The 22,688-nt window shown below is 35.7% G+C and overlaps 1 protein-coding gene across 7 annotated transcripts in view; it reads left to right on the top strand.

Moving 5' to 3' along the window:
• Nucleotides 1-21,892, top strand: part of CNOT6L (CCR4-NOT transcription complex subunit 6 like) — a 113,871-nt gene extending 91,979 nt beyond the window's left edge. For 6 of the 7 annotated variants that reach the window (XM_025427092.3, XM_025427068.3, XM_035709540.2 and 3 more), the window contains exons 10-12: nucleotides 4,881-5,108; nucleotides 8,942-9,144; nucleotides 14,536-21,892. In XM_025427092.3, the coding sequence (XP_025282877.1) occupies nucleotides 4,881-5,108; nucleotides 8,942-9,144; nucleotides 14,536-14,748 (644 nt within the window). In that variant the 3' untranslated portion in view covers nucleotides 14,749-21,892. The remainder of the gene's footprint in view (nucleotides 1-4,880; nucleotides 5,109-8,941; nucleotides 9,145-14,535) is intronic. The other variant, XM_049104911.1, reaches the window with a different exon arrangement.
• Nucleotides 21,893-22,688: the final 796 nt, after the last annotated feature.

The raw sequence follows: 22,688 nt of genomic DNA, 5'->3' as shown, positions 1-22,688 counted from the left end.
ATTTGGATTATTCAGACCATACCTATCTGTCCAAACCTTTTCTCTCTGGTATTCAGTTTATCCATCATCAAATAATCTTTGATATTTTATTTTAAATTTTTCTTCTTTTTTGGCCTTTCCCTTTTTACCTACTGTTATGTCCTTTGCAGTCTCATTCTTTTCAAAAGTTAGGTACCTCTTTTTCTGGTAACATGAAAATTGAATTTCTTTTGAAGTTTTATTCTTTTAGTTTTCAGAAGAGTAATTATAAATTATACAGCAGACTGTTTCGTATTTTGAAATATGTCTCTTACTTCTATAAGAGGAATTTAATATTATAGAAGGTGCTTATGGCTCCATTGTTTTTAATAGTTCCTTAATCTCAAAAAATATTTATTTATTTATTTATTTAGATAGAGTGTGTGCACTCAAGCAGACAGAGTGCGTGCAAGCAAGCACAGCAAGGGGAACAGCAGGCAGAGGGAGGGAGAGGGAGAAGCAGACTCCCCGTTCAGCAGGGAGCCTGATGCAGGCTCCATTCCAGGACCTTGGGACTACAACCTGATCCGGAGGCAGACACTTAACCGACTGAGCCACCCAGGCACCCAGTAGTTTTGTTTTGTTTTGTTTTTCTTTTCTTTTTTTTTTTTTAATTTTTATTTATTTATGATAGAGAGAGAGAGAGAGAGAGGCAGAGACATAGGCAGAGGGAGAGGCAGGCTCCATGCACCGGGAGCCCGATGTGGGATTCGATCCCGGGTCTCCAGGATCGCGCCCTGGGCCAAAGGCAGGCGCCAAACCGCTGCGCCACCCAGGGATCCCTTGTTTTGTTTTTCTTTAAGATTTTACTTATTTATTCATGAGAGACAGAGAGAGGCAGAGACACAGGCAGAGGGAGAAGCAGACTCCATGTAGGCAGCCCAACGTGGGACTTGATCCTAGGACTCCAGGATCACGCTCTGGGCTGAAGGCAGGCGCTAAACCACTGTGCCACCCAGGGATCCGGTACCCAGTAGTTTTTAATTTTAATATAGTGAACATTTAATCTATAGCCAGAAATGACACTATAAAACTTCTCAGAAAAGAGTAAAACTTTGAGAATTTGGGCTGTTAGATTTTATCTTATTACATTGCTTTAAATGGACTATTTCTATATTTGTAAATCATATATCCGATAAAGAATTAATATCTAAAATATATAAATAAGTCATAAAGCTCAATAGGAAGAAAATGAACACTCAGATTAAAATTTGAGCAGAGGTACTGAAGAGACATATCTCCAAAGAAGACAGAGATGGCCATCAGGCACATGCAAAGATATTCAACATCACTAATCATCAGGGAAATGGAAATCAGAACCACAATGAAGTATCACCTCATACCTTAATATGGCTATTATTAAAAGGACAAGAAATAACAAGTCTTGATGAGGATGTGGAGGAAAGAGAACCCTTATATACTTGGTGGAAATATAAACTGGTATAACCACTATGGGAAACAGTATGGAGATTCCACAAAAAAAAAGTTAAAAAAGAAATACTATGTGATCCAGCAATTCCACTTTTGGGTGTTTATCCAAAGAAGATGAAAATACTAACTTGAAAAGAGATAGGCATCTCCATGTTCATTGGAACATTATTTACAATAGCCATGACATGGAAGCAACCTAAGTGTCCATCAACAGGTGAATGGCTAAAAAAAAGGTAGTATGAAATGCTATTTAGTTATAAAAAAGAATATCTGCCATTTGCATGACATGGATGGACCTTGAGAGTATTATGCTAAATAGAATAAGTCAGAGAAAGAAATATTTTATAACCTCACTTATATGTGGAATCTAAAAAACAAAACAAATGAAGAGACAACAAAATCAAAATCATAGATACAGAAAATAGAATGGTGATTCCCAGAGGGGAGAGGGACTGGGGAGTGAGCAAAATGAGTGAAGTGGATCAAGAGGTACAAACTTCTACTTATAAAATAAATAAGTTATGGGGATATGTACAGCATGAGGGGGCTATAGTCATTCATATATTTTTTTTAAATTTGAGAATGTATGTGCACAAGTGGGGAGAGGAGCAGAGGGAAAGGTAGATGCAGATTCCCTGCTGAGCAGGGAGCTCACCACGGAACTCAATCCCAGGATCCTGAGATCATGACCTGAGCAGAAGGCAGATGCTTAACCAGCAAGCCACCCAGGTGCCCTAGTCATTCATGTTGTAAAGTGTACTTGAAAGTTGCCAAGAGAGTAAATCCCAAGAGTTTAACTTTATACGGTGACAGATGGTAACTAGACTTACTGTAGTGATCATTTTGCAATGTATACAAATATTGAATCATTATGTTGTACATCTGAAAGCATTATTATATTAATTATACCTAAATAGAATTTTTAAAAAATGACTACTTCTGTCACATATAACAGACAGTTCAGTTACTTGTTTATTATTCAACATTGAAGGTAAGTTCCTTTTCACTTTACTAAGATATAATAAACTTTATCAAAATAGTAGACTTAGAAAATTAGGTCTTTTTCTGTAGAGTTTATATTTTCAATAGAAAAATTTAAGAGGCATTTCTCTAGATTTTTTGGTAGTTTTGATTTTCTGGAAATTACAGTTAATATACAGTATAATATTTCAGGTATAGAATTTAGTGATTCATTACTTACATACAGTATTCAGTGCTCATCACAAGTGCCCTCCTTAATACCCATTACCCATTTAACCTATCCCTTCACTCCCCTCCAGCAACCCTGAGTGTGTTCTCTATGGTTAAGAGTCTGTTTTCTGGTTTGCCTCTCTTTCCGCCCCCCTCCCCCTCAATCTTCATTTGGTTTTTTCTTTAAGTTCCACATATGAGTGAAATCATATGTATGGTATTTGTTTTTCTCTGACTGGCTTATTTCACGTAACATCAAACTCCATCCACATGATTGTGAATGGCAGGATTTAATTCTTTTTGATGCTGAGTAATATTTCATTTGTGTGTGTGTGTGTGTATGTATATCTTTATCCATTCATCAGTAGGTGGACATTTGGGCTCTTTCCATAATTTGGCTATTGTTGGTAATGCTGCTGTAAACATTGGGGTGCATGTATCCCTTCAAAACGGTATTTTTGTATCCTTTGATCCTCATAGTGCAACTGCTGGATCATAGGGTAATTCTATAGAAATTTTAATAAAAAATGAATTTTGCATGTTTACTAATATTGCAGTAGTACAAAAGTATATAAAAAGAAGTTCCTTATCTCATTCATACTCTTTAGGAAAAGCTCTTGCTAATTTCTTTACTCATTACTGATATAGACTGTATGTATGTAGATTTATTTATTTATTTATTTATTTATTTTAGTTTTATTTATTTATTTATTTTTATTTTTATTTATTTATTTTTTTACTTATGATAGTCACACACACAGAGAGAGAGAGAGGCAGAGACACAGGCAGAGGGAGAAGCAGGCTCCATGCACCGGGAGCCCGATGTGGGATTCAATCCCGGGTCTCCAGGATCGCGCCCTGGGCCAAAGGCAGGCGCTAAACCGCTGCGCCACCCAGGGATCCCTATTTTTTGTAGTTTTATTTAAATGGCCTCATACCATGCCTACTGAGCTTTGTATTTTAAATATTTTTGATTATCTTTCTCTGCCTGTACATGGTAACCAAGTTTTAATGTTCACAATTTTTAATATATTATATATTTTGTTTCCCATTTTGAAAGTTAATACTATGTTAATACTTATTTTGACAAAATTTTAAAAACAGAATTTTAGGGGGAAGAAAGAACCTCACATATTTTCTAATTGCATTTCTCACTTTCCAAATGAACCTGAGTACCAAAGGTTACGTGACCATCCCAACACGAAAATAAACAGTAAAACAGCCAGATTTAAAACCCCAAGTGTCCACATTTTGAGAGCACACTATCCCCTAAGTCTCCATTTTAAAATTACTTTATTTGGGTGTTGTTTTTATTTTGTTTTATTTTTTTAGAGATTTTATTTATTATTCATGAGACACACAGAGAGAGAGAGAGGCAGAGACACAGGCAGAGGGAAAAGCAGGCTCCATGCAGGAAGCCCAATGTGGGACTTGATCCCAAGACCCCAGAATCACACCCTGAGCCAAAGGCAGACACTCAACCACTGAGCCATCCAGGTGCCCTATTTGGGTGTTTGGTATGAATTTGTTTTAGTAGGAAACTTTCTTCCTTAGTTAATTTGTATAAATTAATATATATAGTATTACTGCCTTTTATTGTCGATCCATCACTGATTTGCTCAGGAAGTGCAAGGTGAATTGAGTACTGGGCAGTGGGAAGAATTTAAGTTAAGGTTTAGGTAATTCAAATAACTGAAAGCCTGCCTCACTAGGTAATTGTGATCTTTAAATGATAGCTATTTAAAGTGCTTGTTTACCTCAAGAACTCAGCAAATCAAGGCACTAAAATCAAATGTTGATTATATCATGATAAAATTCTTAACTTGGGTGTATAAGAGCAGAAATTGGCAAACTTTTTCTGTAAAGGGGCAGATAGTTAATATTTTAGTCTCTGTGGGTCACCTACAGTCTCTGTCAGTCTTTCAAAGAAATTTTTGTAGAATCCTTTAAAAATGTAGCACCAGGCTTATTATATCCTATAGGCTGTACAAAAGTAGGTGGTGGGCCAAGTTTAGTTTGTGGCTGCAGTTTGTCTACCCTGATCTAGAGGAGTAATTCCCATGTTGGAATTATCAGAATCTTAGCACTTTAGCTTCTAAGACATTATGAGATAAAACGGAAGGTATAAATTAATGGGAAAAAAATAAGGAGCTACAGGGTTTGGGGAGAAAACCTTAAGCTAATTGCTTTTTGGATATATAAAGCATAATCTTACCTTTTTTTCTACTGTTTAAATTTAGGTATGAAGCCTATTCATGCTGCAGACAAACAGCTGCTTATAGTGGCAAATGCCCACATGCATTGGGACCCAGAGTATTCTGATGTGAAACTCATCCAGACCATGATGTTTGTCTCAGAGGTTAAAAACATTCTGGAGAAAGCCTCTAGTAGGCCTGGCAGCCCAACTGCAGATCCTAATTCCATCCCGCTGGTGCTATGTGCAGATCTTAACTCATTGCCAGATTCAGGTATTTATGACATCATTTCCTTTTGCTTTTAGTTTTGCTTTAGCTTCTAGTTGAAGGGCTAGCTTGCTCTTAACTTTTGAGTGGAGAATTTTTCTGTGAAATTAGGGAATGTATTAGTAAGAATCCAGGGATAATAAGACATGGGGTAATTGCAGAAAGTTTAGTAAAGAAGCTATTTCCAAAAATTTGTACAGGGTTAAGGCAGTACTCTATTACTAAGGGAATTAGGTACTCTATACCACATCTACACCTCAACGTTTGGAGAGTGGTGGGAACTGTTACCAGAACTTAGAAAAAGTAATTATAAAGAGAGGATTATGTAGTAGGAGTGATGACTTTGAGTTAACTGATACTATTAATCTCTGACATCAACAAAAAGGGAGCCAGGGGTAATATATCCCCCTGTCTCACTCTACTGTCCTGCCAGTGCTGCCCATTGACCAAATTCAACTAGAAGGTAGAGTGGGGTGGGGGGGTTTGCTGTTGATGCAAGTAAAAAATCAGCATCCTGAGGCACCGAGTGCAATGGAGAAGAAACAACGAGGAAATATTCAGCACGAGTAGTTTAATAAGCTTGGCAACTTTTTTTTTTTTTTTTTGAGGATCTGATGCTGCTTGCTAATCAGCTCTTTTATTACATAGTTAACTAAACAAGCAAGTAGAGAAGCTTTTTTTTTCCAATTGTTTTTTTTTATTTCTTTTTATTGGAATTCAATTTGCCAACATATAGCATAACACCCAGTGCTCATCCCGCCAAGTGCCCCCCTCAGTGCCCATCACCCAGTCACCCCAACCCCCCACCCACCTCCCCTTCCACTACCCCTTGTTCATTTCCCAGAGTTAGGTGTCTCTCATGTTTTGTCACCCTCACTGATATTTTCACTCATTTTCTTTCCTTTCCCTTTATTCCCTTTCACTATTATTTATATTCCCCACATGAATGAGAACATATAATGTTTGTCCTTCTCCGACTGACTTACTTCACTCAGCATAATACCCTCCAGTTCCATCCATGTTGAAGCAAATGGTGGGTATTTGTCGTTTCTAATGGCTGAGGAATATTCCATTGTATACATAGACCACATCTTCTTTATCCATTCATCTGTCGATGGACACCGAGGCTCCTTCCACAGTTTGGCTATTGTGGACATTGCTGCTAGAAACATCAGGGTGCAGGCGTCCCGGCGTTTCACTGCATCTATATCTTTGGGGTAAATCCCCAGCAGTGCAATTGCTGGGTCATAGGGCAGATCTATTTTTAACTCTTTGAGGAACCTCCACACAGTTTTCCAGAGTGGCTGCACCAGGTCACATTCCCACCAACAGCGCAAGAGAGTCCCCTTTCTCCGCATCCTCTCCAACATTTGTGGTTTCCTGCCTTGTTAATTTTCCCCATTCTGACTGGTGTGAGGTGGTATCTCATTGTGGTTTTGATTTGTATTTCCCTATGGCCAGTGATGCGGAGCATTTTCTCATGTGCATGTTGGCCATGTCTATGTCTTCCTCTGTGAGATTTCTGTTCATGTCTTTTGGCCATTTCATGATTGGATTGTTTGTTCCTTTGCTGTTGAGTTTAATAAGTTCTTTATAGATCTTGGATACAGTCCTTTATCTGATAGGTCATTTGCAAATATCCTCTCCCATTCTGTAGGTTGTCTTCTAGTTTTGTTGACTGTTTCTTTTGCTGTGCAAAAGCTTATCTTGATGAAGTCCCAATAATTCATTTTTGCTTCTGTTTCTCTTGCCTTCATGGATGTATCTTGCAAGAAGTTGCTGTGGCCAAGTTCAAAAAGGGTGTTGCCTGTGTTCTTCTCTAGGATTTTGATGGAATCTTGTCTCACATTTATATCTTTCATCCATTTTGAGTTTATCTTTGTGTCTGGTGTAAGAGAATGGTCTATTGAAGAGACTGTCTTTTTTTCCAGTGGATAGTCTTTGCTTTGTCGAGTATTAGTTGACCATAAAGTTGAGGAACCACTTCGGGATTCGCTATTCTGTTCCATTGATCTATGTGTCTGTTTTTGTGCCAGTACCATACTGTCTTCATAACAATGAGACTGAAGAAAGAGAAATTAAGGAGTCAATCCCATTTACAATTGCACCCAAAAGCATAAGATACCTAGGAATAAACCTAACCAAAGAGGTAAAGGATCTATACCCTAAAAACTACAGAACGCTTCTGAAAGAAATTGAGGAAGACATAAAGAGATGGAAAAATTTTCCATACTCATGGATTGGAAGAATTAATATTGTGAAAATGTCAGTGTTACCCAGGGCAATTTACACATTTAATGCTTGGCAACTTTTCAATGAATTCATTAAATGATATATGAATACTGATAATTAGATGCAGAAAGCTGATCCACATTCTCCTTGGATTTGACATTACTTCTTGAGCTATACTAAACCACTTTATATCCTAATTTATATTATTTCAGATCTTTGTAAAAAATCAGTTCTGCATTTTAGATATTAAAGTTCAAATGTGAGACATTTAAGTGTTACTGTTTTTCTATTACGTAGCATATTCTAAATTTTTTATATTTTCAGTAAACTTTTAAATTATTTGAAATTATCACTCAACAATAAATGTGAACCCAAGTGCTTCAATTTTCGTAAGTCACAAATCTAGAAAATATCTTTACTTTTTCTCCTTAGCAAATGCTGAAATCATCCTTTTGCATACTTGTCTTTAGCCCCTAGCCCAATTGGCACCTTAACCACGTCTTCCTTTCTCAGTCCTTTTTTGAGTTGAAATCCTCTCAAATATGTTTCCCCCACTTCATTTGATTTGTATAAGCTGTCATTGACAGTGCAGCGTGGTGAGCTGATTCTAGAGCCAGACTGCCAGGGTTGGATCCTGCTTCTACCACTTACAGGTGCAATCTGTAAGTTCCTCATTTTTAAATAAGGGAATAATTTTAGCCACCACATAAAGTTGTTTGTGAGGTTTAAGTGTGTAAAGTACTTAAAACAGTGCCTGGCATATAGTAAATGCTAGATACATGATAGCTCCTTTTCACAGTACTGATACTGTGCTCATCACTTATTCATTATATGTTGCTGTCATTCCTGATCACAGATAGAAAGAGATAGCTAACAGTATCAATCATTATCATCATCAGCAGCAGCAGCGGCAGCAGCATTGTGATATATTTTTCATATTTACTTGTTAAATGGAAGCAGTGTATTTTGTGAATGGTTCTACTTTAGCTTTTATACATATTTAATATTTTTTACCAAGTAGTTTTTTTGTAGCATATAATGTCCCTTATATAGTATCAGACTAAAAGAATTCACTATAGTTCAAAATAAAGAATACTTTCTACCTAATATAGACATTGAAATATTGAAGATGCAAAGTCTATTTTTGTTGTAAATGACTTTTTATTATGTATGCTATATTATACATATTCCTGAAAGTTGTTGATTGACTGCAGAGGATAGTGAGATACTAATGAGATAGTGGTTTAGGATAATATTCTAAAGCCTTCAAGGTTAAGTCTTTCTTGGTGAATGCCACCTTTGCCTCAAGGAATCTTCTTTAGTTTGAAGAACCCATTAAAAAACTGAAGATATTTCTGGATGATCCTGATACTTTGTTTTGGAACAGGCAAATACCCTCCAGTTTGATTTAACCATATGAAGTTATTGATGTTTGATTTTTTTTTTAACAACCAACCACCACAAAAAGGCAGTTTCATATATGGCTCAACCTAATTAAGCTGCTCTGAACCTGGTATATCCACCTGATAATGAAATTTTGGTCGTATAGTCTTATATTAAGGTCTAAATGCTAAATGGTAGTATTTCTTCTTTCTCTTTTCTGTTAGGTGTTGTGGAATATTTGAGCAATGGAGGAGTAGCTGACAACCATAAGGACTTCAAGGAACTAAGGTACAATGAGTGTCTTATGAACTTCAGCTGCAATGGGAAGAATGGAAGCTCAGAAGGGAGAATCACACATGGCTTCCAACTGAAGAGCGCCTATGAAAATAACTTGATGCCTTACACCAATTACACCTTTGATTTCAAAGTGAGTAACAGTCTCTGAGCTGATATAGAAATTATTTTAAATACAAACATAGGATAAGAAAGACCTGTATTATTTATGCTTAATTGTATAATCTTCAGGAATTTTTAGATTCTCAAAATGCCTTGAAATATGCTACTAAATGTCAGGGGGTTTGTTAGCTTTGTTTTTTGTTATTGCTAACTTGAGAATTTTTTTGAACCCTTGTTTTCCACATTTCAAGTAATGCTAATAAACAGCCCAAACTCCCAAAATGCCTACTATGTGCCAGGCACTGTTCAGAACACTTTATATTTATTAATATAGTTAATCTTCATATTTATTAATATAATTACTCCCTAACTTTCAGTAAGAATCTAAATAATAGGCAACTTGATATGGGTATATGAGTAAGTTTACTTTGAATGAATTTATATAATATTCTCAAAGAATTTTCTTAGTAATTTTCATAGATGTCTTATCTATCTTTAAATTTTCCAAATTTCTTTGGGAGATGGGGTTAGAGAGGGTCTGTTTTTTTTTACACACACACACACACACACACTCACACACTCACACACACACACACACACACACACAGCCCTCTATTGATGTAGTCAAACTAATATATTCCCAGGCAGTGGAACACTCCAGCTTATTAATAAAAGGAAAAGAGAGATATTTTTTCAAGATAAAAAAATTTAGAGGGCATATTTAGAGGACATATTGTTCTTTAGAAAGATTGACTGTGTGTGGGATGCCTGGGTGGCTCAGCGGTTTAGTGTCTGTCTTCAGCCCAGGGTGTGATCCTTGAGTCCTGGGATCGATCCCACATCGGGCTCCCTGCATGGAGCCTGTTTCTCCCTCCGCCTATGTCTCTGAGTCTCTCATGGATAAATAAATAAATTAAATTAAATAAAAAAAGAAATAAAGATTGTAGTGGTTTTCTGTAACTAAGATTACTTTCCTGTTGCCAATTATCTGATCAGTCTTTCGGACTATAGTTCTCCATTATACTTCTGTTTGACTTTCCGGCATTTCAGGCATCTATATTAAAATCTTATACTTTCCTGGAAAAAATACAGGTGTTAGAAAGTGGTTTGGTGTAAGAAGCCTAGGGGTCATATATAAAAATACCAAAGAAAAATTTTGAAATGAGCTCTTTCACATCTCCAAAATCTTTTTATGTTTTTATTTTCAGTGATTGTTGTTAGTTAGCCCCTTTCTAAGGAACAAATTGGAGGAGGAGGAAGGGAAATTGCTGTGATGTTATTAGTCAACTTTGTAATCATAAAGTGGAGAAAAAATTGCTTAGAATAAATTGAATCTAATTTTAGTACTTGCTGTTAGAGTAGATAGAGATATCCCCAGTGATAGTTCGTTTTGTTCAAATCACTCATATGCAGTAATGTGCTAGTAGATATTTAATAACCAGCTTTCCCAGAAAAAGAAACCCTAACTTGCAGTGTTTGTTGATTTCTGTGGTGTAAGTATTCCCCACTATGGTAGATTTCAAGCTCCCAACGTAATACCATTGAATTCAGAATTGAGATGAAACACTAAGAAAGCAGGTACAGCTGGCTGTAGCATACCACTGCTCTTGTGCAAGCTTAAAGGAAAACCTCTAGACTTAATGATCCACAGTTTACGTTAATTTCTGTCCTTGTGACTATAGTGATATATAATACATCTTTGCCAGCACAACCCAGAAAATCCAAATTAAAATTCCCTAAAATGTTTAATAATTCTGCTACTCTTGTTGTTTTGGCATGGGTGTGGTAGAAAGACCAAATTTCTACCTCATCTAGGCTTTGATAAAGGTTATTTTTCCTTGTCCATCAATGGAAATTAGAGAAACAAAATTTGGGATATTCACCTAAGCCATCTTTCTTAACCATCTAATTGTTTTAAAATCCTTTGTTGTTATTTCTTCAAAAGATTTTACATGTGGTGATAATTTGAATCAAAAATTGTACTGAACCATTTACATTGTCCAAAGAGGTACAGGAAAAGAACCAAAAGCACATGACTCAGAGAGTGTTTGATGTTTGAATATGTAGGTTAGGATGAGACAGAAGGACAGCGCTATAAATCCATGAGAGACAGGTGTGTACAGGAAGATAAATACACTGGCTGGCTTGATAGATAGATGGATGGGATGGGAGAGTGGGAGGAGATTTAAAGATAGGATGACCAGAGAACAAACCAAGGGCATACCTAACAACAGAAAATGAAGCTTTTAGTCCTAATAACAGTGAGTGTTTCAGTTTTATGTAAAGCATTTTATGCCATCCCAGTATTGAAGGCAATCAGTAAAAAAGGAAAGATAGTATCAGACATAAAAAATGTCATGTAATTAACATTACATACAGTTCCAAATACAGAATTCTGCCATTACATCAGTGGAGTGTTGTTAAATTTTATTTACTTGACTTATAGCATCTGTTTACTTTCTTGGTCCTTGAATAAGTTAGAAATGTAGAAAAGTGATATTAGAACTCAGATGCAGGGGGTGCCTGGGTGGCTCAGCTGGTTAAGCATCTGCTTTTGGTTCAGGTCATGACCCTGGGGCCCTGGGATTGAGCCCCATGTTGGGCTCTGCTCAGTGGAGAGCTCCCTTCTCCCTCTCCCTCTGCCTGCTGCTCCCCCTTGCTTCTCTGAGCTCTCTCTCTGTGTCAGATAAATAAAATCTTAAAAAAAAGAGACCTCTCTAAAATAAAATAAATAAATAAATAAAATAAAAAAATAAAAAATAAATAAAATAAAAAAAAAATAAAATTAAAAAAAAAAAAAAAAGAGAGACCTCTCGAGTGAGGGGAGAGAGGTTTCGTGTTGTTTAGAACTCAGACGAATTTAATCTAGAAATGATTTGGGATGTACCAAAGGATGGGTAAGCCATTTAGGACAATTGCTTGTAGACCAGGTGTCTTAGTGATAGCTAACAGAATATGGGCCATAGACTGTGTGGGTGATAAGCAACAAAAGTTTATTGATCACAGTGCTGGAGGCTGGAAGTATAAGATCAGGGCACCAGCATGGTCAGGCTCAGATTAGGATTTTCTGGATTGCAGAGAGCTGTTTTTTTGTATCCTCACTAGGCAGAGAGTCTGAGAGAACTCTCTGGGGTCTCTCTTTATAGAGCATTAATCCCACTCATGAGAACACTACCTTAATGATCTAATTACCTCCCCAAAGACCCACCTCCTATTTCCATCATGTTAGGAATTAGGATTTCAGAGTGTGAATTTTGGGGGGACAGAAACCTTCAGACTGTAACAACAGGTAAATTGAATCAACAGCTTAATGCAGATTTGCTGCCACCACTATTGCTGCTGCTGCTCTTTGCCCCACCAATCTAAGGGTGTACCTGAACCAGTTAATGAAAAAAGGACACTTTTCCTATTTTGTCAAGTAGTAAATCTTTCTCTATTAGAGTATATAATTTTCTCACATTCTTTTATAAGTAAAACTTATTAGCATAATGTTAGCTCATAAACTATTTCCATTATTCTTTTTTTTTCAAATACAGTTCTATAAACTTACTATAGTCTTTACTAATATTAAGGCTACTTCCCCACATTGTAGCCTTTGAAAAAAAAGTTTGAATTAAAAAATGTTAAGAATCATTAGTCTAATAACCTACTTTGTGGGTTTGACAGTATGTAAATGTACATACATATGTACAAATATTTGGGTGAGTTTGCAGATAGGACCTTACTAAGGGTTTTGATAAGAGCTTTTACTCTGGATGTTTCAAATTAAGAAAATAGTTAAAAGTGATTCCTCCAGTTAAATGTGTCTTACTCTCTAGAGTGTTTAACATCTTCTTGGGGCCTGTGTGTGCAAAGGATTCTATAAGTCTAGCAGCTAGTGTGCATAATGGCACTCTTAAGAAGTGATACAGGAGATTTATTCAACCTAAGTAACAGAGTATTTCATTTATGTTTTATTTATAGTTGAAACAAAAGTGGTCTCATAAAGACAAATCCACTCTGACCCTTTTCCTAAAATGTCACTGCAAAACTGGGCATTAGCCAAAACGAAAGGATAATGCTTTGTACTATCATTTTTTTTTAACTGTTTAGACTTTGAGTATTCATGGCAAAAAGTCCTTCCTTGGAATCAAGTAGGTACCTTTTTGTGGCAAAATTAAGGTTTCTAAATGTTGAATGAGGCCCTCTTGCTCAAAAGCACAATCTCATTATTTTGGTCTTGGTCAACAAACTGAGGTAATTATTTCCAAATTTCATAATACAAATTTTTTTCATTAAAAGTCTCTACTTTCTTTTTTTATATTTTTTTAAAGTAGCCCATTTCACTATAATATTATAATATTTCGGGAACTCATTATGTTTACTATTTCTAAATAGATATTTCCAGATCTGGAAATATTTCTCCACACTTGGGCTCAGGCTCTTTTGATATGGATAGGAAGAAATTTAACTTTATTTTCCCCTCCCCTTTTTAATTAGGCTCCATGCTGGGCTTGAACTCCTGATCATGAGATGAAGACCCTGGGATTAAAATCTGAGCTGAAATTAAGAGTCAGACGTTTAACTGACTGAGCCACCCAGGTGCCCCTTGACTTTAGCCTCTTGTGTCCACAGCCCGGGGCAATAAAAAGCACAGTAATTTTAAAACTTGATGATGCTCAGACAAACCAAATAAATCATCTAGTTTCATATATATATATATCAATTGTATCTCTCTCTCTCTCTCTCTCTTTCTCTATGTATATATACCTGTCAAGTATTTTTTGCTAAGGAATCCAGAATTTACAGTATACCAGAATTTGTGAAAATGAGTATTCTAAAGAACACATTGGAAAAATTAACTGTATGTAGTATTTGTACGTAGGTAGCATATCTGGGAAAGCTGAACTAGAATTGGCAAATATAACCTGCTTTACCATGGATTCGTTCATATGTGTTTGGATATCTTGATGTGTAAATAATTGAAAATAATGCCAGTTAACATTAAAAAGTTAATTTGAGTCATACCTTTTCATTATGCATTTATATAAAAAGCTTGTTGTGACTGATAGATTTAGTGTATTCCCATAATGTTTATACTGATGTATTAGATTTCAGTAACTTAAGCAAGCCAATTTTAAAGATGCCTAGATAGTTAGGTGTGTTTAGCTTCTCCGTTTGCTTACCACTTATGCACACATACAAGGCTTTATGACTCCAGTTGGGTCCTGTATTTCCCTTTTGAGCCATCTTTATTTTATGTAATACCCACTGAAGACTTGAGTCGTATTTGACCCACTGTCAAGATAACAGGTACTAGAAGTACAGGTTAATCAGGTATTTGGCTTTTACAAATTATGAATTGTTCTTTATATATCTTGAGTTATTCTTTTTTTCTAAGCATATATTTTTCTTTTTTTTCCAACCCCTAATCTCTTTCCAGGGCGTGATTGACTACATTTTCTATTCCAAGACTCATATGAACGTGCTTGGTGTCCTGGGGCCTTTAGATCCTCAATGGCTGGTTGAGAACAACATCACTGGGTGTCCACACCCTCACATCCCTTCAGACCACTTCTCACTGTTAACACAACTTGAACTCCACCCTCCACTTCTGCCTCTTGTTAATGGTGTTCACTTGCCTAATCGGAGGTAGTGGAGTACTGCCCCGCAAAGACGGGGGGATCTGTTGCTATGGACCTGTACAGTTGTAAATCAAAGTATGTAGGAGTGAAGTATGGCCATCCTTAAGCTGCTTCTTCAGGTTCCTTTCATTATGTGTTTGCTCTAAGATTTTGTACATTTTTGTGTATATTGGTATCATTTGGCACTAGGGCTGGAACCAAAGTATTACTCTTTCCAAATTTTTAATTTGTTTTTAAGTTGGACCTTCTTCATATTATATTAGGAGTCAGCATTCGTAATTAATAAATCACCAATTCAAGGCCCAACAACAGTGTATTTGTTTTTCCAAAACAAATACTTTCTTTTGAATGGTTTCACATGAGCCAACTATTTTTGTAAAAGGCAATTTTTAAAAACTATAAATATGACATTTTAAACTGACTGGTGGCATGCCTTACGGGAAAAATTTCTTAGATTTCTGTTTTCCATTATAACAAACTGATTTTTGGCTCCCCTGGTCTTTTGCACATTAACAAAGCACTTAAATTTGCTAGATCTGTACATAAACTATGATACAGCTTTAACCATAATAGAAGAAGAGAGAAATTAAAGATGGTTGCACAATATGCTTTCAAAATCAAGCATTCAACAGCACATGACAGTTTGTTGGGCAAGCACTGGTTGTTTTGTTTTGTTTTGTTTTTTTGAGGAATCACTCTGTATTTAGTTCCTCTGTTAGTTATAACCTCATTGGAAGTATTAATTTTAAGCCTTTCTCTCTAGTTTATTAGGAAATAGTAGGTAATTTCTACTGCCACACGTCTTGAAAGTAGAATTTGTTATATTTAGGATGCCCACAAAATTAGTGTCTAATATCTTCATTATTGTCACCCACCTCTTTCTTCTGCCTGATTGTGCTGGAGAAATAGATAAGATCTGGGTATTAATTTTTGCTGTTATAGTTCAGTGTTTAAAAAAAAAAACAAACAAAACCCAAACAACTACTGAATAAAAAGGCCCTGATCAAAGTTTTAAAAGGGAAAAGTGATACAAATATCTCATGTGTTTCTTGAAGTAGGACAGGTGGCTGCTGGTTTGGGCTTTTTGAGGTGACAGTGGCAAGGACTTGAGGGGTAGAGAGAACATGGAGTAGTTGAAAACCCTGGATCATTTTTTTCCTGACTCTAGTTGCCAAATGGCCATTATATGCTTTTAATCTTTGTTTCCGTTGTCTGTCAGGGTTGAATTAAGAAGCTACTGGTTTATTCCCAACTGTTGTTGCTCTTTAGAAATGTTGGAATCCTTTTTTTGCCCAGGAGGGGCCAGTTGAAGATCTATGACTCAAGAGGCCGTGAACATAATAGGTTTTCTGGGGGAAAAATTGGTTGGCTACTTGATGTTAATTAGGGCACAGTTAACAGGAAAAGGTTGTGTCTCTGTTTTTAAGTTTTTCTTTATTCTGCTTTTTTGCTGCTATAAGAGTTTTCTGAAATTTATATTTTAAACTTTTCATGCACTTTACTGTTTCTAGTCTCAAAATGTGATATTTTTAATAAACAAGAAATTTTCCATTATGTGAATGAAATTTTAAAAGAAAATAGCCTATATTTGTGTCTCACTAATATATAAAGTACAGGTCAAATCTAAATTATTTAATTAGTTTTAAATATATACAATTTGCCTCCTCTTTCAAACCTGACATCTTAGGCTGTTTTATTAGTCTTAAATGATGCATTTCCTTTGGTCATTTTCTACTAATTTCTTCCATAGTAAATTAATCAGGCTATATAAGATAATGTTTCCCCAGAAGGGTGATTTTAGTGGGACGAGGGTGGTGGGATGATGTAACGTCATATATGGGATTGCATCAGAAGGGTTCCGTAGAGCCTAACCTCCCTTTTAAAAGTGCCTAGTGATAGAGGCGTTGTTTGTCATCTATTATAATTGGAATGTCATTGTAGTTGAGTGGAGTTTGATGTAAATAAAATATTCTTTTAAAAATGGTAAAGTACCAGAATAAACAAAGAAACAACCCTTAAGGTGACAGATTTTCCTCAGTGTGCAGGTATCCCTTCTTATATACCTCAAACATTCAACATCTAGCCATGCAAATTGATTACCTGAACCATAGTACTGGAAAGTAGAATAGCATGAAAAACTTAATTTTGTGGACATTACCTTTTTTTGTAATCAGCTACTGTATGTTTTATTTTAAATCTTTTGTTTTGCGTGGGTTTTCTGCTCTGGAGGTATATGCACTAACAAAACATTTTCCTCCTTTCATATGTGCATGTTAATTAGCAATGTGAGCAATATTTCCTACCATACTTCACTCCCAATATTTTTTGAGATGTTTGTATAAAATGGAATTTAAAGTTCACTTATGATTGTATATGAACCACAGAGGAGCCCATTTATTAATAAAAACTTTTTTAATAGTTAAATGTAGAGGGAAAAAATAAAAAAAATTGGGAAACATTGTAAACAGCTTAAGTTTATTTTGTGTATGATCGAGGCACTCTGTTGCAGGAAGGTGTGTAATTGGGTTCTCTCTGCTTCCAAATGCACTCTTTCAAACCATTCATTATCCTGTGTATTTTTAATGTGGTTTTAGTAAATGTTGGTAATAGCTCTGTTGAAGTAGGTAATTAATTGTGTTATGTTTTGGGTGGCACACACACTTGGGGCATGGTAACCCAAATTTCATGTGCACGGTTTCCCTTTAGCCCACTACCCAAATTTCACACACCTTTCACCCTTTGTTCCCTTTGTAAAAGGAGTGGTATCTGTTTTGAGCTGCCAATTCAGATGATCAGAAATGCTGCTCTCCTCAGTATTGTCTTGTTAAAACGCATGCCATTTGGAACTTTGGCAGTGAGAAGCCAAAAGGAAGAGGTGAATGACATATGGTATATATTCAATGAAAGTAAAATATTTATGCTTATATACTTTCTAGTTCTCAGAATAAGTTTAATAAGCTTTATGCCATGGGGCTGCTGCATATTTTATCTGAAGTTAAGAGAAAATTTGGGCATTTTTAGGTTGTGATAATGTGTGGTTTTTTTTAACTGTTAAATATGATTTCTGATATTTGTCTAAGAACTGGAGTGTTCTTTAAATTTATTAAAACAGTGTTGTTTGAGGAAGGGAAAACTGCACTGTTTGCTATTACAACAGTCATACAAGTGCATGTCAAGTCACCCACTCTCTCAGGCATCAGTTTCTGCCTCATAGCTTTACACATTTTGATGGGGAATATTGCAGCATCCTCAGGACTGACATCTGGGAAAGGCTCAAATCCACTTACTGCTCCTTGCTTGTTGACTTTGTTTTAAAATATTGTGCCTGGTGTCAACTTTTAAGCAACAGCACTGCCTAAAAGCAAGCAGAGAACAGAATCCCAGCACCATTCTATAGGCAACTTTTTAGAATTCAGATATAGTAAATCTGTTCAAGATTTATGATGTTTTATGTAAAAAAAATTTTGTACAATGTAGCTGAATATTTTTGTTTCATTTCTTTGATGTAAGGCGTGTGAACGTTCGTTTGAATATCACATGTTAAAGTCAGGTAATGGCACAATGGGTTCTGAGACCAGCTTCACCCTCCCCCTCACCCCCACCCTTCCACCCTCCCATTTGCCTTGTTCCAAGCTCTTTCTTTTCAAATTACTTTTCTGATATTCATAGGCAGATATTTAATTTTACTAATAAGCATCCTGTGTGAATGTATTAAATAAGCCACTGTGTTTCAGTGTTGTAGTTTGCAGAAATATAAAGCTTTGTTTCTTATTTGTCCCTATTATTTGGTGTGTTACAGTTATGTATTGAATCACAGAGAAGGGAGAAAATACCTAAAACTCGTATCACTTGATTCTATGATGGGTTATATTAGAATTGAGGATGTGGCACATTAGAAATGGAACATGGGCAAACATAACTATGTTCCATTTTGAAATTGTATCTCCTAAGTATCTGTTGTTAAGTGGGTGAAAAATTAAGTTTGTATTTGCATTTCCAAGAGTTTCTAAAAATCACAAATGCCATCTATACTTTCAAATCAAATAGCAAGAAGTAGAGAAAGCACAAGACAAAATAGGTTAAATGTGTTCTTTGATGGAACCAGAGGCATATGGTTTTTCATTCCTAATACAAGGCTAGGTTTTCTAGCAAATTGACTGTGTCCCAGTACTTACAGTACTTGTTTCTAAGTCTTACATTCTGAGTGATTTTAATAGCTTTGTAAAATGCACTGACTGATCAGTAGCTTTGGTCACAGAAAACATAATCAGTTTCTGATACATTTGGCAGGGCCATAGAATAATGGTTATATAGCAAGCAGTAACTTTATGGCACGTTTTCAAAATAGCACTCATATATACTTATATTTTGACAGAAATGTGAATTGTCACATTTATAAGGTACTATCTTTTTCCTACCTGCCCTCATCTTAAAAAAAAAAATCAACTAATATGTAGATTTGTTTAACCTTTTCCCTTTGAATTATATCATGTTTATAGAACTCTGAGAATTATAGGTAGACAAATTAGCTAGGAAAATTAGGATATTTTTCTAAGCCAGGAAATTCCACTAAAGTTTCCAGTTCGTAGACAAAACTTTTATACTTATGGTTACTTTGAATGATTTTAATTTTTTTTTATTGCATCATGATCACCAAATTCAGATTGAAACTTAAATTACTACACCTTTAACCTGGCTTATTTACCAAAGTTGTAATTTAAGAACAGGATGCCAAGGGCATGTTTGATTTTACAGAAAATGATTTGGGAATCTCTGTGAATAAGTGTCATCTTAAAGCTTAAGGATAAGAAGAAGAAAGTTCTTATACCTATACTGCAGGGTGTTCTGAATAAGATCCATGAAAAAAAAAGTTTTTTTCAGGAATGTGGTGAGGGAGAACGTGCATGTTTTCTTATTTTAACCAAATACCTTCTTTATGTAAGTTTCTCTGTTGAATTACTTACTCAAGTCTTACAGTAGGAAGTAGGCAGGTACTAGGAAAAGCAAGCTTTGTTAACCTACTTAGTAATTTATTTTGGCGTAAGTTTGGGTTATTCTTGGAACCAAAGGAAAACAAGCATGTTTGAGGTTTTATTCAACATACATCATGACATTAAAGTAATGGAATGTTTTTAAGTAAAATAGATTTTACTTTCAAAGCATATAAAATAAGGACATTTCTGCCTATTAAATGTTCATTTTTTTATGGCACTTAGTTTAAACTCAGTAGCATTGTCTCAAAACTAGAAATGATGTTATCAGAAACAGTAAATCACATTTTGAAAAGGGTATGTAAATGCCAAGGGATATGACTCTTGGCATACTTGGTACATGCAGTTTTCAGAAACTTGGAGAAAGCATAGTTTGGCACCTGTTAGTACTTCTTTTTGTTACAACAGTCTCCCCAGATTTAGATTATTTCCCTACTTGTACCTCTGTCACTTTTAAATCTAAAAGCATAAGAATCATGGTAACCCTCTCAAAAGTGGCCCTTTCTTGCTTCAGTTTTGTGTTACTGACATACAACTGTATTTTCTTTGAAGCTATTAATGGTTATATGAACCACATTTGTTTAATTAGTTATCTTAACTCACACAATTGGCTCAGTGTTGATGTGTCAAACAATGGCTTTGCTTAACAGGCTTAGTTTCCTGCTACTTGTTTCAGTCTTGGTACAATAAGTGATGCAGTAGTCTGGGTGTGTATGTATTCAGAAGCTGTACTGTTCTTTCTCTGTGCTTAACTTGCTAAAAATATATTCCCTTACCTGTGAAATTCCTGAGCGTTGCTCTGCCAACTTTTTTCAGGGGTGGGGGTGGGTGGGAGGAGTTTGGATGGCTGTATTACTGCACACTGGATCTGGAATTGTTCAGTGTTGTGAGTGGCAAATTTCTTAAACACCAGCGGCACTGAGAAGTGCACTATGGGCATTCGTACAGTTGTCCAAATGCAAGCATTTCTTTGATCTAGGAAAGGTTGAGGAATAGAGTTCATTGGACTACTTGGAATATTTTGAGGAGGATGAACATTTCAAACTTTGGCTTTTTTTTTTTTTTTTACTTCTGGATGGGGTGGTAATGAGGGAGACTTCTTTTTTGGTAAAGAGAAAGAGTGTGTTTGTACCTTCTCTTTCGGAAAGGCCAGGGTGTTTGCCATATTCACTATGGGTTAATTTATATCTTGTATTGTGATTTCTTTCAACCATAAAACAAGTGCCAAATAAATGACGATCTACTCTTCAACTCAACTTACCATTTGAATAGGGAAGGATTCATCTATTTTCATTATTTGGCAATAAATTAATAATGCATTGTTTTGCATATATTTGAGTCATTCTGTGGCCTATAAAGTGTTTTTGTGATTAGTTTAATGGTTGGAAAGCAAAACACTTGAGTTTAAAACTGAGCAAGATATTTTGGTAATTTATCCCTTGAATGGGAGTTTCTAGTGGTACTATTCCAGAACAGATTCTCCTGTTTTAGGTTATATATTTACTTTACTTTTGTCCTAGGAAAAAGCCAAGCACTAAATCAATTTGTTACTGTGTTCCATTAATCAGTTTAAAAATCTAAGATTTTTTTTCCTTTTTTTCTTTTTTCATTCATTCTCTTGTTAGAAGACTTAATGAAGTGCCATGTAATTGTAGCTTACTAGTGTTTAATGTTTAATAGACTGATTCTGTGGCGTTCTAATCATTTAACACTCTGTTATCCTTGGAGAAAGTGGTTCTACTCTTACTGAACACATTCTCTCTGACAAAATCACCAGCTGCTTTATTTTTCTATTTATTAAACAGTTGATGAGGTCTGAAACTTGACCGAACTGCTCAGCTGAGATGTTTTTCACAGTAGACACTGTACAAAATGTGCGTGCAAAAGGACACAGTTGGGTGGTAGTATTTTTTCATTAATGTGAACATTGACTAAACAAAGCAGTCCTGCCTTTTAAATCTTGTGGCAGCTCAGAAGGGAGGTGCTTAAGAACCTTAACTACTATGTCAGATGACAAAATACTTTTTTCCATTTTGGAGATTGGGTACTGATCACACATGATGTATAGGGCTAAATATATGCTTGTTTCCTTGCACCTGTGTACTTCCTCTTCTCTCCCTCCCTTTCCCCTGTAGGCAATAAATGGCCATTTTGCAACTGCGTACCTTTGTCTTGATTTTTTACTCTTTCTCTGTGCAGTATGTGTCTGCTTTTAGGTCAGTACATCTCTTGGAAAGTGAAGTAAGAAGCCAAGGTAATTCAGACAAAAAATTATAAATTCATGCTACATTTTTTTTCTAGTGAAAACTGTATTACTGTTTAAACAGTACCTTGATTAGAATAGATTTGGAAGTTAGCCGTAATTATGACTTGCTTTGGCTGAAGATATCTGAGCAGAGGGACATGTGTCACTTCTGAGTGAGGCTTTAAGACCCAGTGTGCAGTTTGCCGTATTCCCTTTTGTTGCTTTGGTGATAATGGAAGCATATATTGAGATTCAACTTCCCATCCTAGATCTTTGAGTGACTGATGAACAGAGCTTTCCTGCTGACGTACACAGAAATGTGTGAGAAACAACAGCCAAATCTCAGTGTCTTCATAAAGGTTTGTTATTGCAGCATGGTCTAACCCATACTGGCTGATATGCAAACTTCAGATCTGCTGAGTTACCACATTAACCAGTCTTAATAAGTAGACTTCCCAAGACAGAGTAAACTCATTCAACACTTCAATTATCTACTAGGAACAAGCTGCTTTGGGGATATAAAGCTGGACAGATTCCTCATCCTCGAAGAATTCACTTTTCAAACATTTCTATTTTTGACACAAAATATTTGAAGTGTTTTATAGTAATGGTATCTTCCATCTTTAGAGTCTTGGGACGGAGGGTGGGGGAAGGCACACTGAAATAGCAATTTTGAAACTACATTCAGGGATATTCAGTTGAAAAGTTATTTAAG

Source organism: Canis lupus, chromosome 32, assembly GCF_003254725.2.
Source record: "Canis lupus dingo isolate Sandy chromosome 32, ASM325472v2, whole genome shotgun sequence".
In the NCBI taxonomy this organism is placed as follows: Eukaryota; Metazoa; Chordata; class Mammalia; order Carnivora; family Canidae; genus Canis; species Canis lupus.
Note: the sequence above shows the minus strand (reverse complement) of the source record. Positions and strands in the feature narration are given on the sequence as shown.